The following is a 14,606-nucleotide window of genomic DNA, read 5'->3' as shown; positions in this document are numbered from 1 at the left end:
ATGTTAACCAAAACACATGAGGCTCCTGAGCAGAAATGTCCTCAAGATGCAGATGAAACCACTTCACAATATTATTAAAATAGAATCCCACTTCCCCAAATAAAATACTGGAAATATGCATGCTTCATTTCTACATATTTGGAAGGATGAAGAGAATGTAGTCTCAAAAATAAGCCAGAGTAGAGACTATGTGTATGAAAGGAGCTCAGGAAACAGTGTGCTCATAAAGAGGGGAAGTGTTGCAGAGGTGTCTGGCTTGTGAACATGGAGACATGTGACATTGGCTCCTAACACTTCTCAAATATATTTTTTGTTCCTCACAACAGGTCACTGATTTCAAAATAATGGATGATAAGCAATACCAATTTGCACACCTTGTAGCTATGGTTGGAATAATATGGACTTATGGGGAAAAATACCACTTTAAAGCTAGTACAGCTAATGATTAAAGTTGTTTCACTCATTACTGGGAATGAGATTGGGGCAACATCAATTCATTTTGTGGATAGACTGTTGTAGTCAGGACACGATGTTAAACTGCACTGTAAACTAGTTTTGATAGGTGTGTCAGTCCTTGAGAACCACTTGTCTCAATTCCACAAACTATTCTCAGCAAAATGCGCCTCCCTCTTTTAGCAGATCAGCCAGTTAGCTAATACTATATAATATTACTAATTTAAAATGCATTTTCTGGAGGATTTCCAGCAGCGGCCAAGATTAAGGTTCTTTATTATTAATCCAGATAAGTTTTGTGTTGTTGTTTTTTAAATCCTATTTACAATTACTAATATTACAGAGAAAAAACGTGCATCTATGAGGTAGCTGCAAAATCACGCCCTGCCCCAGGATTAAAGGATTACAATCCACAACCTCTTTTGTACGATGTTCAATCCTATTTACATAAGTAACTCAAGCGAAGTAGCCGCTATTGCCCCTTAGAACCATATCCAAAATTTAGCTTCCCGTACAATTTACGGAGGCAGCAACTCAGTTCCTACAGCATGACAGACCGGCCGAGGGTCCCCGTGCGTGCATGTCGGATGAGGCAGGACCTCCGGCTCTTCTGAAGCTGTTCAATAAGCGGAGAAGGAAAGGGCAAGGCAAGCGAGAAGCGTGGAAGGTAACTCTATCACTACGTTTGGGGTTCATGGCCGCCCCCCACCGCAGCTGGAGAAGCAGTTCAACCGCCAATCTCGCGCGACGAAGAACACAGCCTTCGCCCGTCAAGGCGCGCGCGAGACACGAGCCTCCCTGGGGTGGCATCGCACGTTTCTGGTGAGGCGAGAAGCCACCTCCACACGCCACACAAGGAAGGGCTCTCGCTTTCGGTCCCACATCCCTTCCGCGCCTGCGCAGGAAGCTAGGCGAGTCGGAGTACAGTACAGCAGAACACGCCGAGCCAGCCCGAGGTCGGGCTCCACCCTGTCGGAGAGGGCGGCTGTCCGGTGGGAGTGGGGACTTCCCGGAGGTTGGCGGGTTGTTTTTGCTTTTTTTTTTTTTTTTTCTTCCCGTCAGGCGACATTAGAACTGGCGGAAAGGGGAGCAACCGAGTCCGCCGCTTTCGAGGATGGTCTTCGAATCGTTGGTGGTGGACGTTCTGAACCGGTTCCTGGGCGATTATGTGGTGAACCTGGATAGTTCCCAGCTCCAGCTTGGCATTTGGGGAGGTAAGCCAGAGGCCAGGCTGGCCCTGGCCGATTTAGCCGAGCTCGGCCTCGTACGGCAGCAGCCCCCGAGCCCCCTTCTCTTCAGGAGGCGGTGGCCGGGGCTCCTCCCCTTCGCATGGCACGGCTGCTCGCCTCCTGCGCCTGCTCGCCCGCGTGTTTTGTGGCGGTGAGGGCAGGCGAGTGCGGTCCTGCCCAAGAGACGACCCGGGACAAACTCTGTTTCTTCCTCGGCGAGCGAAGTGTCTCCTTGCCCCACCCCGGAGCCCCGCGGACGGTCTCGCCGAATCGCTTAGAGTTGTTTTCCTTCCTGCACTGCCAGGCCTTGTCACGTGTCATGCCTTGCCTTCTCCCGTGTTTGCTCTTTTTGGAAGAGAATCTCCTTTAGAGACTAGGAGAGAAGTTAAGGCCTCTTAAAGGGTGCTCGAGAATAATGAGGCCGTTGTTGGGACAGCGACAAAAAGCAGTTGTGTTAAACGAGGTGTAAAAAACAAGTGTTTTTTTTTTCGTGTACTATGCCTCATTCTGTTTAGGTTAGTTTTTGGGTTGGTCTGGGAACTTAGTACTGCATGAACTTGCTAATCATCACGCTGCTTCGCTGATATGCATTAGCCTGTTCATTTATTTCTTAATTTTAGAAGGTGCCTGAGTCCTGAATGACTCTTGGTAACTTACATAATTAAAGAAAACAAAAAGATAAACTGTGCAACCGGAATAAATAGACATTCCCTTGCAGAAAGTCAGCAGTTAATTAAACTCCAGTCCTGGGAGTGGACCATGTTTTCAAAGGCTTGTGGGTTGTAGAATGGGAGCTTACAAATCTGAATTGCTTTTCCAGAGTGTAGGCCAGTGATGGTGAACCATTTAGAGACTGAGTGCCAGGTGGGTGTGGGCCACTGGATGGGCGTGGCTGTGGTGGTCATGGCAGATTGGGTGGGTGTGGCCAAGGTGGGCGTGATCACCTTGATGTTGCTCATGGGGAGGGATGCCTGTGGGGGCCGGGAGGGCTTGGGGGAGATACAGAGGGTCTCTGCCAGGGCAAGGTGAGGCAGGGGCCGGGGCGGCTGCTACCTGACATCATTGGGCCCTGCACATAGAGGCCAGCGAGCAAATGGGTACTGGGATGCATCCGGCCATGTGGGACCTCAGCGAGTTAGCGGGCGGCTGGTTGAAGAGGGACAGTTGCCATCTCTGGGGCATGGCACGTGTGCCCACAGAGAGGGCTCTGAGTGCCACCACTGGCACGCGTGACATAGGTTCACCACCACTGGTGTAGGCACTGGGACAGAAAACCTTGCAGTGACAATTTTATTTTATGTCATTTAAGAATAATGATAGAAATCACTTATTTGTGTGTTATACGTAATACAGTCCTCAAATTACAACAGTTCCTTTAGTGACTTCAGAATTACAGAGGCACTGAAAAAAGTGACATGACCGTTTTTCACAGTTACGACCTTTGCAGCATACCCATGATTGTGTGATCTAAATTCGGGTGTTTGGCAATTGGTTCATATTTATGACCTTTGCTGTGTCCCAGGGTCATGTGATCACCTTTTGTGACCTTCTGACAAGCAAAGTCAATGGGGAAGCCAGATTCATTTAACAACCAGGTTATTAATTTATCAACTACAATGATTCATTTAACAACTGTGACAAGAAAAGTTATAAAATTGGGCAAAACTGACTTAACAAATGTCTCACTTAACAACAAAAATTTGGGCTCAATTGTGGTTGTAAGTTGCAGATTACCTGTATCTCCCTGCAATTTGTTTTCAGTCAAAATTCTTTCATTGAACTCTCAATTTGTTACTGAGTTAGTAGATGTAGCAAGCTCTTTAAGAAATCGAATACAAACAACATGGAACATAGGTGTATAATTCTCTGAACATAATTCCTCATTTTGGAATATGAATACTTTAGAATTGGTGAATTGTTTGTGTTCAACAAATTTGGCCTTTGGTTAATAATCCATGGATGAGTGAAATATTTTCTAATGGTAGGCCATTGATTTTATTACTTTTCCCTTTTGGTCCAAAATAATTAACGGGGGGAATAGGAAATACATGCTATGACTAGAAATCCAAATTATTGAAGATCACTTTTAAATATTCCCATTCCTGGAAATGTTCCTTAGAAAACTAGTGTTCGATTTGACTGCATTTGAAATGAATGCATTTTTGATACAATGCACAGACTAATTTAAGGATGAGATGAGTACTTCCAAAATAATTTTATTTGCTAATGCTCTAGATGTGCAGTATGTATATTAAAATGTACCTTGTGGAAAATAGAGTAGATAACCAAGTTTTTTCATTTAATATGGTTTCTTCTTTATCATTTAGTTTTCTTTAATTTCTCATATAATTTGTTCTAAATAAGTACAGGTTTGAAAATAATCAAATTCTATAGTTGCACAGGTATGAATTGCAATTGGTAACTTTTAATATGTCAAACAAAATCAAAATATTCACTTTGTGACTTGTAATTTAGCTAGTTCCAGCTAGATTCCCAAACTGTGATTATAGCAAATATCATTTGTTAAAAGCTGGAAAATCAAAATAACTTAGATAGTTCTCACATTTTATAAGAATGTTTTTTAAAGGACTTATGCTCTGGGTAGGAGGTTGAACTAAAAGGCTTCCAAGATCTTTTCCAGCCCTATTCTACAATTATTTTATGTGTTAGGTTTCTTTCCTTTCTTATGATAAATACTGTCAGTAAAGTAAAGGTACTTTACAGAGCAATTTCCAATGTCTTCCTAAGCGGCCCATGTGAACCAAATTGAGCTCATTTGTGAGTTTCCTATTCTGAGAACCTGTTCTGCCTTACATATGTCCCTTTGACCACCTGGTATTAAAGTACTCCTCAACAGAAATCCAAAATTTCTGTTGCTAAGTGAGACACTTGTTAAGTGAGTTTTGCCCCATTTTATGACTTTCTTTGCTACCGTTGTTAAGTGAATCACTACAGTTAAGCTAGTAACACAGTTAAGTGAATCTGGCTTCCCCATTGACTTCTCTTGTCAGAAGGTTACAAAAGGTGTTCACATGACCCCGGGACATTGCAACCGTCATAAATATGAATCAGTTGCCAAGTGTCTGAATTTTGATCATATGACCATGGGGATGCTACAACAATTGTAAGTGTAAAAAACGGTCATAAGTCATTCTTTTGAATGCCATTGTAATTTCAAATGGTCATTAAATGAACTGTTGTAAGTCAAGGACTACCTGAATGGAAAACATTTTTTTTCAGGTTGGTTGAGAGGATGAGGGGAATTTAAATTTGCTGTGGGGAAGATAATGAAATATTCTATAGTATTCGGAATGCTGTGTAAGGCCATAATATTTATGTATATTAAATCTTTTAAAAGCAGCTTGTTTTTTTCTTTCTGAATGTTATAGACAACTTATTTAGCTCCTGATATTAGTTAGTGACTTTAAAATATATGAAATGCATCTTCTACCTGTTCTTAGAGAGTGTATATATATTTTTGCAAACTAATATCAGCTTGAGAAATATTTCAAAGAGCATCATAGTTGAACAGAGCCCAGAGAGCAAACTATCATTTCTATCATAAATAGTTCTATAAATAGTAAGAGAATAATAAAAAGAGAATACTAGAGAAGCATACCTAATACTATTGGAGTTATTTGTGGTTAGGGATATATTGTACTGTAGATGGTGCTTAAATTTAGAGTGGTCGAAATACCAGTAAGAAAATCCATGCAACTATAAATATAACAGCATTACATTTAATCTTTGGTTAGGGAATTAGCTCAGATGATACAGCACTTGGAGTTTGAAAGGTAGTAATAGTTTTGTCTGTTTTCTAACATTTTACCCTTTTCTCCTATATATGTGTGGGACAGATAATGAACTTCAGTGATAGAGTCTGTACTTTTATTCATAAAAGTCCTAAATCAGTGATGGCGAATCTTTTAGAGACTGAGTGCCCAAACTGCAATCCAAAACCCACTTATGCATAGTCAAGTGCCGGGTGGGTGTGGCCCATTGGGTAGGCGTGGCCACGGTGGTAGTGGCAGACAGGGTGGGATTAAAAAGTTCAATCAATTCCAACTTTGCAAGATCTTTTTTTTTTCCGCGAGAAGTTGAAATTGACTGATTGAACTTTTTTTTTTTTTTTGCACACGGTGGTGGAGGCCTAAAGTGAAAAGGTTTTATAAAACCCAGCTGAAGGCCTAGGACTGGGGTGACGGCACGCGTGCCCACAGAGAGGGCTCTGAGTGCCACCTCTGGCACCTGTGCCATAGGTTCGCCACCACTGTCCTAAATTCTAAATGTGACATTTTCAGGTAGATGCTTAGTTTAGTAAGTACAACAGTTAGTTCAAGATCTAGCTCAGAAACTAAGAGTTGGCTTCATCCCACATGACTGGTCACTGTGCCCCTTTACTACAATAATTTTCATGCAATGTGTGGCACCAACAACTGTCTCCTTTCTTTAAAATAAGAGACTTGTTCCACCACTATGTTTGCTTTTCATCTGTCAACATTGACTATTTAAGTATGGAGGAACAAGATGTCCAATATAAGGAGAAGGAAAAAGTCTGTTTAGTGGGGAAGGATAAGGAAGAAGGTATGGTGCCTTTTCTTCTGGAGAGAAGGGGAACTTCTAGATGTGGAATTAGGAGGAAAATATTGCCAATGGAAAGTAATCTTATCTTACAGCTCCAGAGCAAGCATTGTTAACAGCATCTGCTTTGGATTTCCATTTGGTTAAAAAAGGAGCCTTAGTCTGTCATGGGAAGGGCTAGGATGCTGGCCTCAACTGAATAAATTCTGGTTACGAGAATCAGTTAGATTTTTTCAAACTCTACTGAGTTACTGTAAACAATATAGTTCAATCCATCGCTATAAATTTCAGCAACATAACTTGATTATGCAATAGAATTTTGCATCATGTGTTTTTATTATCTTTGTTTTAATACTTGCCCACACTTATTTGAATTTTTCCATCACCTAATATTAATTGAGCCCATGTTTTCTGGATTATAGTGGTTGATAAGTATGGTTGATACAGCTGAATGTTCTACTGATGTTTTATTGTTAGCAAATAATTTTTCTCTCAAGAATTTTACTTGGTCTTGCTCATGTAGCCTTTAAGAGGACCTTGTAACTATTTCTGTGAATGTTTTATTGATTTTCTTATTGCACTCTAACGAATTATTCCATTGTTCATATTTTCCTTCATTTTTATTTAAGTGGTTTTCACATGAAAAAAAGTAAGCCAGCAAAGTAGTTTCATATAATATTATGAGGATGAACTACAAATGGCACATAATATTATACTAAGTGGATCAGAAAAAGTGTTAAACTTTAGTGGAAAATAATTTGTGATAATTTAGTTAGTCATTGACAATAAAAAGCACACTAGTCTTTCTGGTATGTATCTCTGCTCTTGCTATTACTTGCCAGATCACTAAGTGCCCAAACTAAAATTATTCTCCAGGTTATTTTATGTAAAGATCAACACTTTTGTATTAATGTCTCTTTTTTTATATCTACTTATCACTATATAGATAAGAGAACTATATAATTTCTGCTTCCTGGACTTATTACAAATGTGACATCAGCCAAGGTGACTTGTCCTGACATCTGTGATTGCAACATGAAACCAGTTTAACAGCTAGCTGAAGCTAATTTAAGTCTGCACTTCATCCTAAAACTTAAGAGTTACAGATGTTGTGATTTTAATAATGTGCCATCTTTTTATCTCTTGTGGCCCAGTTAGAATAAAAAATTCAAAGTATTCCTCATTCTCTTTTAGCTGACTTTATTAAAGGCATTATTGTCTACAGGCTTTAGACATTTTTTCAGTGAATGATTTTTGTGTGTGCGTGTGTGGTTATCCAGAAGTATATATTGAAACCTTTGACATGGACAATTCTCTTTTCAAAGGTGTAGTTCATTGTCTGAGAACTGTGCATAGCCCTTGGAAAGTGCCAATATAGTGTTCCATGGAGCCTGCAGCTCATCTGTCCATTAACTGCTAGAACACTGTATGAGATACCCTTTCATAAGAAGGGAAGCAAAAGGCCATCATCCTACTGAAAATTGCTATGGCTAGCCAGTATAACTAATTTTCTTCCTTTTTGCTAGAAGAAAATGAAAAGCTCTTAGATTTTCTTTTCCTCTTGATGAAGAAACTTAAAATCATTCTGTTTTGGGGGCATGGAGGTGTGGCAGTGTATATAAAATATCTCTGCCCACATTTAAATGTGTGTGTATACATACATATGGAAGATGGTTGTGTGTACTTGTGTATGTATGTATGCTGAGATTGTGAGTGCAAACAGATTTAGGTGTGCTCTTAACACAGAGGTCCCCAACTTTTTGGGCACCAGGGACCGGTTCCGTGGAGAAAGGTTTTTCCACAGACAGGAGAATACATGGTTTTGTGTGCTGCCTGCATCCCACGGATGGGGCTTTGTTTGTTTGTGCAGCCTGGTTTCTGTTATGCTGTGGTCCGGCACCGGTCGATAGACCGGGGGTTGGGGACCTCTGCTCTAACAGGTGCCGTCCTGAAGAACATGACTTCTTTTTTTTGCTAAAACTTATAGTTTATAAAAATTGCTTTTTAACAGTTCTTTACAGACTGTTGACATTTTCCTGTTATTTTCTCTAATTTTGTATATATGTTTGCTAAAACATATTCCTATAATTTTTAAACTTTATTTCAATAAAAAAATAAGTTTGTGGTGTCACTGCTCAGTAGTAAAAGCCTGAAAAGGACAATGGAAGAGTCATTGGACCAAATCTGAATGTTCTGGATCTTATGTGTAACTATTGAAGATGCCAGTAATAGATGTACATCTATTACTTACTTACATTACGAAGGATAAAAATCCATAGGATGCATTTTTAAGTGAAAATATTTCTTAGCATGCTATGCAAAATTGTTAACTTTATCAGAAAATATTTTTAAACAAAATATGTTTTAAAACCATTAATTTTTAAAGAAGGAAAATATATTTTGAATTTGAGATTGAATTTACAGTCCCAGTCTGTTCTTCTGGTGTTATATCATGGTAAATGGCAATACCATGGCAACCTGATGAGAAAGAAAAAAAAGTTTATGTGCACTGTAGCTCAGTGATGAATGGGGAGTTTTAGTTCTCAAATCAAAGAAATCCTGAGATAAGGCTTCATTCTTCTATGCAGTGTTATCCCCAAGATTATCATACAACTACATATAACTTCTTGCTGCCTATTACTATATTTCACATATACATACTGGTATAATAACATTCCTGGAACTCTTGTGTAATGTAAAAATTCAACCAGTTGTTTGAGCAAGCTGGCTGAAATGGCAGCAGCCTAATTGCATCTGCAAACTTTGCAGCTGATTGCAAAGTATCTTTTACTTTATATACTGGAATTAATTATTCAGGAAATTATGATTTATTTTACTGTAGCTAATACAGTAGATGACTTTGATGACTTTCCATATTGTTGCATATGTTTTGTACTATATTTTAGAGACTGTTCCTAGATGATTCTTTAAAGATTTATAATAATACAGATTTGGAATTATTTAAAATAAAATGCATTTAGGAAAATAATGAAAATAAGGCATAAACCAACAATTTAGCAATACTGACAGTAGTTCAGGTATTGTTTGGGGCAAACATATTCTTAAAAAGAACAAGTGTTTTATTGAAATATTTTGGGGTAGCTTCCCAGGAATCTTTGAATTTGATCAGGGTCCTATTCTAAAACCAAAGGCAGTGCTGTAAGTTTGATGTAGGAAGATTTGATCTCTTTCTCCTTTATTCCCTTTTACTGGCTCTTTAGGCTGCTTTTTTCAAGATTGGGAAATTTTGACCATGAGGAATGCCAAGGAGTTGTGTGCTGATTCATAAATAAGATAACATACATTTGCGATCTTAGTCTTAAGTACTGCATTTTTTACTTTGCTAGGTCTCCGTTAAAATAGTTAGAATTCTAATAAAAGAAGTATTTCTGACTATTAAAATGTTGTAAATCAAGTTTGTTGTTCTCTGATTATGATTTTTTCAAATTTCTTAATAGGAGCTGTAGCACTTAAAAATCTTGTAATAAAAGAAAATGCATTGGTAAGTACTAAAATGCCTTTTGCATCATAGTTCTTCATAAATACATGTTTATATGCTGTCTTAGGAATTAATAAAAAAGCATTTGTGTACATTCTGTGCTTTATGCTGTTACAATAATGTTTTCGTCATTGAAATGTAATCTAAAACATTTATCTTTGCAGTATCAATTTGATGTCCCCTTTAAAGTTAAAGCAGGTCATATTGGTAAGTAGAATTTTCAAGCTTTTTACAATAATTAAATAAATTTGTATTTTTAAAGATAGGAGTTTTTATTTCTTAGAAATGCATTGGTTTATCATGCAGCTATTATCTAACAATAAAAAATTAAGGCTTCTTGAGAGCTTTTGATATTCACATGCAATTGTATACGGATTAATTAAAAGCCTATATGTTTAACCATTTATTAATTTACATTCAATGAGTATAATATAATAATTCCTTAATTAAGATATTTAGTGAATAGTTGTATTTGTTAGCTAAAAATATGTTGTCTTCTATGGTTCACAGTTTTGTCTAATTAGCAGATTATTAATGGTATCTAATACATAAGAATATGTTCTTGTTTATTCCTTTTACGATTGTTACATGTGAGCCTTCAGAATCATTGAGAATCAGACAGCGTACAAACTTAACAAATAATAATATATGAAAGAAAAACTTCACTGGTCTTTTTATTTTCTAAATTGTAAGCAATTTATTGCAAGTATGAGTAAAGTAGTGTCATAGTGTGTTTTTATAGATATAGGAAAAAATATTCAGATTTATATTTAAATTCTGTGGTTTTAGGTTTGAAATGGAAACTTTTTAATGGTAGTGGGAGAATGGTAAATCACCACAAGCACATCATAGCTTGGACATTCAGCTGGATTGTTCTGGAAATGCCATGGTCCAGCTGAATCAGAAGGTGTAAAGTATTGCATATTTATTTCACCTGAGACAAATTCCAAAAGGGGTTTAGTGGAAAAGTAGGGCAAGCCTGGTATACGTTACTCCCATCTTCCCATTACTTGTTTTCCTTTCTTTACAGACACCTAATGCTGCATAAATGTAACCAGCAAACTTGCCTGCTTTTCTCATTAATCTTCTTATATATATATTTTTTGCTTACCTCCTACTCTGCTGTATCGTATTATAGTCCCCCTTTTTTCCTGTCCACGTCTTGGAACAACCACTGCATTGAATGACAATGTTCTAGGTTTGTCTCCAGATGAAATGTTAAGGGTCTGTGCCGCAATGAAATGCGCAACCACTCAGAATTAATGTGTTTTGTGCATGAGATGATCAGTGCATAGAATGTTTTGCCCATCCCTAAACTGAGTTTTTCTTTCAGGTAATATTTACTATTTTTTCAATATGATATGGGTAATATGTTTTAAATTATGAGGAAAATAAATTCAATTTATATTAAATTCCAAGCAAAAACGATAAGGAATACCCACCTAGCTTGATCCAGATTAGTAGAATTATTAGTATAATTTACAAATAATCTTTATGTAATGTTAAACATGATATTTGGAAATATTTTGAAGTAGAAATCTTTTTTTAATATAGTTATGATTAAAAATATTGTTGGATTTTTTTTTTTAAAAAAATGACTTTCTTTGTGATTCTAGGTCAGCTAAATTTGCAAATACCATGGAAAAATCTTTATACTCAGCCAGTTGAAGCTGTTTTAGATGAAGTTTGTCTGCTTATAGTACCTACAGCTAGTAAGTTTATTAAGAAATGGAACTGAATTGTGTAAAATAAATGTGTAAAATAATATTTAGACAGAATAATTTATGCCTCTGTATTAATTATGCAATAGTTTGGGTACCCATAGTCTGACTTACATATTCAAAGTTAACTCAGAGTCAAACCTTCTTTTGAAGTTTTATATATATATAATACACACACACACACACACACACACACACACACACACACACAAACAAACATATATAGTTTAAAAAAAATAGTTGGGTTTTGGTGTTTGTCATTATTTAAAATCTGACATTATTTGTGGTTGGCAAGTAAGAAGCAATTAGTATTGTTATTTGTTGATTTAATTAATACCCTAAATGTCCCTAGTGGACAATTTCTGGGTGAGCAAACAGATCTGGGAGTTGAAGTCCACAAGTCATAAAAGGGCCAAGTTTTAAGACCCCTGAACTACAGGCTACTGAGAAAATAGCTATTAAATAGCTTGAGTAAGGTAGCTAAATAAAATCATGGGGGCTCAGTCCTTAGCCTGTGAGCTACTAAACTCAGTTTAAGAAGCTGATGACAATCTATCCAGCTCTAAACATCTTAGGACCCATTTTCTTCTGGAGGGAAGTATGAACAGATTTTAGTAGCTCACAGGCTAAGGACTAAGCCCCCATGATTTTATTTAGCTACCTTACTCAAGCTATTTAATAGCTATTTTCTCAGTAGCCTGTAGTTCAGGGGTCTTAAAACTTGGCCCTTTTATGACTTGTGGACTTCAAATCCCAGAACTCCTCCTTCTGGGAGTTGAAGTCCACAAATCATAAAAAGGCCAAGTTTGAAGACCCCTGCTGTAGCTTTTGAACCTTCTTCAATGATAGTCTTTCACAGAGTATACTGAAGCCCAGCTGCAATAATTGTAGTGAGTATAATTCAATAGAATTAGATTTTAGTTTATTAAAAGATTATATCTGACATATCAACTGAAGTCGAACATAGCAGCTTCTTGCCACTAAAGCCCCCCCCCCCATGCGTCGAACAACATTTTTGAATAAGAGAAAATTCCCAGATGATACACTTGTTCTTTCCAAAAGAGTGTGTTCTCATTCAGAACATTTTTTTAAGAATGCTAAGATACTTTAAAGAGCATTGTCCTTACAGTAATTCTTCACCAAAAATTTCCTAGGTAAATTGATGCTACAAAAAAGAGGTTTCTTTGTAAATCAGTAAAGTAAAACAACGGGAAGAAGTAGGTATGAATGATAACAATAAAAGCATAATCCAGTTTACAAATCAATGAATGAATGACAAAATAGCTCATCCTAAATTCAAACTTTCAGGTTTTGGTGATATTTTTAAAGATAATTTGTCATGTATTGAACATTTAATGATATGTTTTGCAGTCTTCACAACACCATGAAAATGCCTGTGTGCCTCTAATAGCTCTTGCATTCTGAACATAGGACATTCTGCAGATATCCTATGATTCTTGGCTATTCATCCATATGTGCACATATGCACACATACATTGTTAGCCCTTTGAGGTACTCCAGACAACCACAACTATGAGTATTAATTCTATCTTTAATATAAAGTTACATTAATAGCATTTTCTAAGTGAAAGTATTTCTCCTTTCACTCTCTGGAAAACTATGGAGGGTCCTTTTTGAAATGCTCCTCTGTCCCTTCCCTTCTGGGAATTGAGAAGTCTTTTAAGTGCCAGTTGTTTAGCCTGCAGCTCTATCATTCCTACATACCATTACACACACACAAACACACATCATACAAAGGAAAAACTATTTTAGTGCATTGTTTTATTCTGACTTATTGCTTACTGCCAGAATGTGTACAAAGAATAGGTACTAAATATTTTCAGAGAGTAAGTACAATCAAATAGGACTTACTTTTATATTTGTGACATTTCAAATGTTGTTTTAATCTACTTGTGTTTAATTATTAAAATAATCCATTCTACTAGGTATTAAATATGATGCTGAAAAAGAAGAAAAGCAGCAGCTGGAAGCAAAGCAAAAGGAACTGCAAAGAATTGAAGATGCAAAACAAAAGATTGCTGACAAAGGTAAGTCATTCAGTTTTAATGCCAACTGAATGGTGGCTCACAAAGCATTATCAAATGCAAATCAATAGAAATGCAATAAAATTAAAAAATTACAAAATACAGGTAATCCTTGAGATATGATCATTCACTTAACAGCCATTTGAAATTATGAAAGACCCTTCCCCCCAAAGCTATATACAGTACTACCCTGTTTCAAAGTTATAGTGGTTACAGCACCTCTGTGTCATTTTCCCTTGCGACCAGTCATAGGGATACTACAGTGCCCCCCACCTCTTTCCTCCTACTGGGAACCTGCGGTGCTTGGCCTGCTCTCCATGCCTCCTGGAAGCAGCCACCATTTTCAGCACACCAATAATTCCTTACGGAAATGATGACTGCTTTTGGAATTTTCTGCCCAGATCAGCTGGTCTTTTGGAGACTGCAATATTCTCCTGGATCTCACTAGGCTTTGGAAAAGCCAGCTACCTGCACGCAAGGCTGGCAGCTTTAGGAGAGGCATCTCAAAAGAGGCTCTCCCCCTTTTCCTTGCTTAACCCTTCCCTCCCCTCAAAACCTAATTTCTTCCAATAAAGAAAACAGAAAAAAAAAAGTTAGGAGGGACAGACTTGTTGATCTTTCTTCCCACTCCTCCACCAATTAGGTGCTGAAACTAAATTCTCCACCTCTGTCTTCCATTGTTGATCCCTTTTACCCACCTCATTTGCTAAATTTACTGGATGCCTGGAAAGAGAGTGACAGAATCTTAGGTTACTTATCTTGATAAGTGATTGCCAGACTGAAGAACACAGGAAAGGAAGGAAGGGAGCAAAGAAAATCTTTCTGCAGCTTGCATTAAGAAGCTGAAGAAAAAGTTCCACTCAAAAAAAAAAAAGTGACTAGGTTAGAACACATGCAGCAAACCGCCATGGCAGAAGCTGGGTCCTTGGAAACCTTTTTGCTGCTTGTCTGATTGCCTTTAGAGGAGTCCTAGCTGGGTCATAAAGAGAGTCAGACAAGTAACAAAAAGCTTTCCAAAGAAGGTTTTGCTGCTCATAGAAATCTTTTAAAGGCAATCAAACAAGCAGCAAAAGCTTTT

The 14,606-nt window shown here is 37.5% G+C and overlaps 1 protein-coding gene across 1 annotated transcript in view; it reads left to right on the top strand.

Annotated features, from left to right (window-relative positions):
• The first annotated feature begins 1,479 nt into the window (after positions 1–1,479).
• The window catches only part of VPS13A (vacuolar protein sorting 13 homolog A), a 107,734-nt gene continuing 94,607 nt past the window's right edge, over positions 1,480–14,606 (top strand). The window contains exons 1-5 of the mRNA XM_039361219.1: positions 1,480–1,667; positions 9,722–9,765; positions 9,927–9,969; positions 11,379–11,474; positions 13,430–13,531. Of these exons, the coding sequence (XP_039217153.1) occupies positions 1,568–1,667; positions 9,722–9,765; positions 9,927–9,969; positions 11,379–11,474; positions 13,430–13,531 (385 nt within the window). The 5' untranslated portion in view covers positions 1,480–1,567. The remainder of the gene's footprint in view (positions 1,668–9,721; positions 9,766–9,926; positions 9,970–11,378; positions 11,475–13,429; positions 13,532–14,606) is intronic.

Source organism: Crotalus tigris, unplaced genomic scaffold (genome assembly GCF_016545835.1).
Source record: "Crotalus tigris isolate CLP2741 ecotype Arizona unplaced genomic scaffold, ASM1654583v1 scf7180000017585.4430047, whole genome shotgun sequence".
Lineage (NCBI taxonomy): Eukaryota > Metazoa > Chordata > Lepidosauria > Squamata > Viperidae > Crotalus > Crotalus tigris.
The sequence above is the reverse complement of the archived record's forward strand: the minus strand, read 5'-3'. Positions and strand labels throughout refer to the sequence as shown.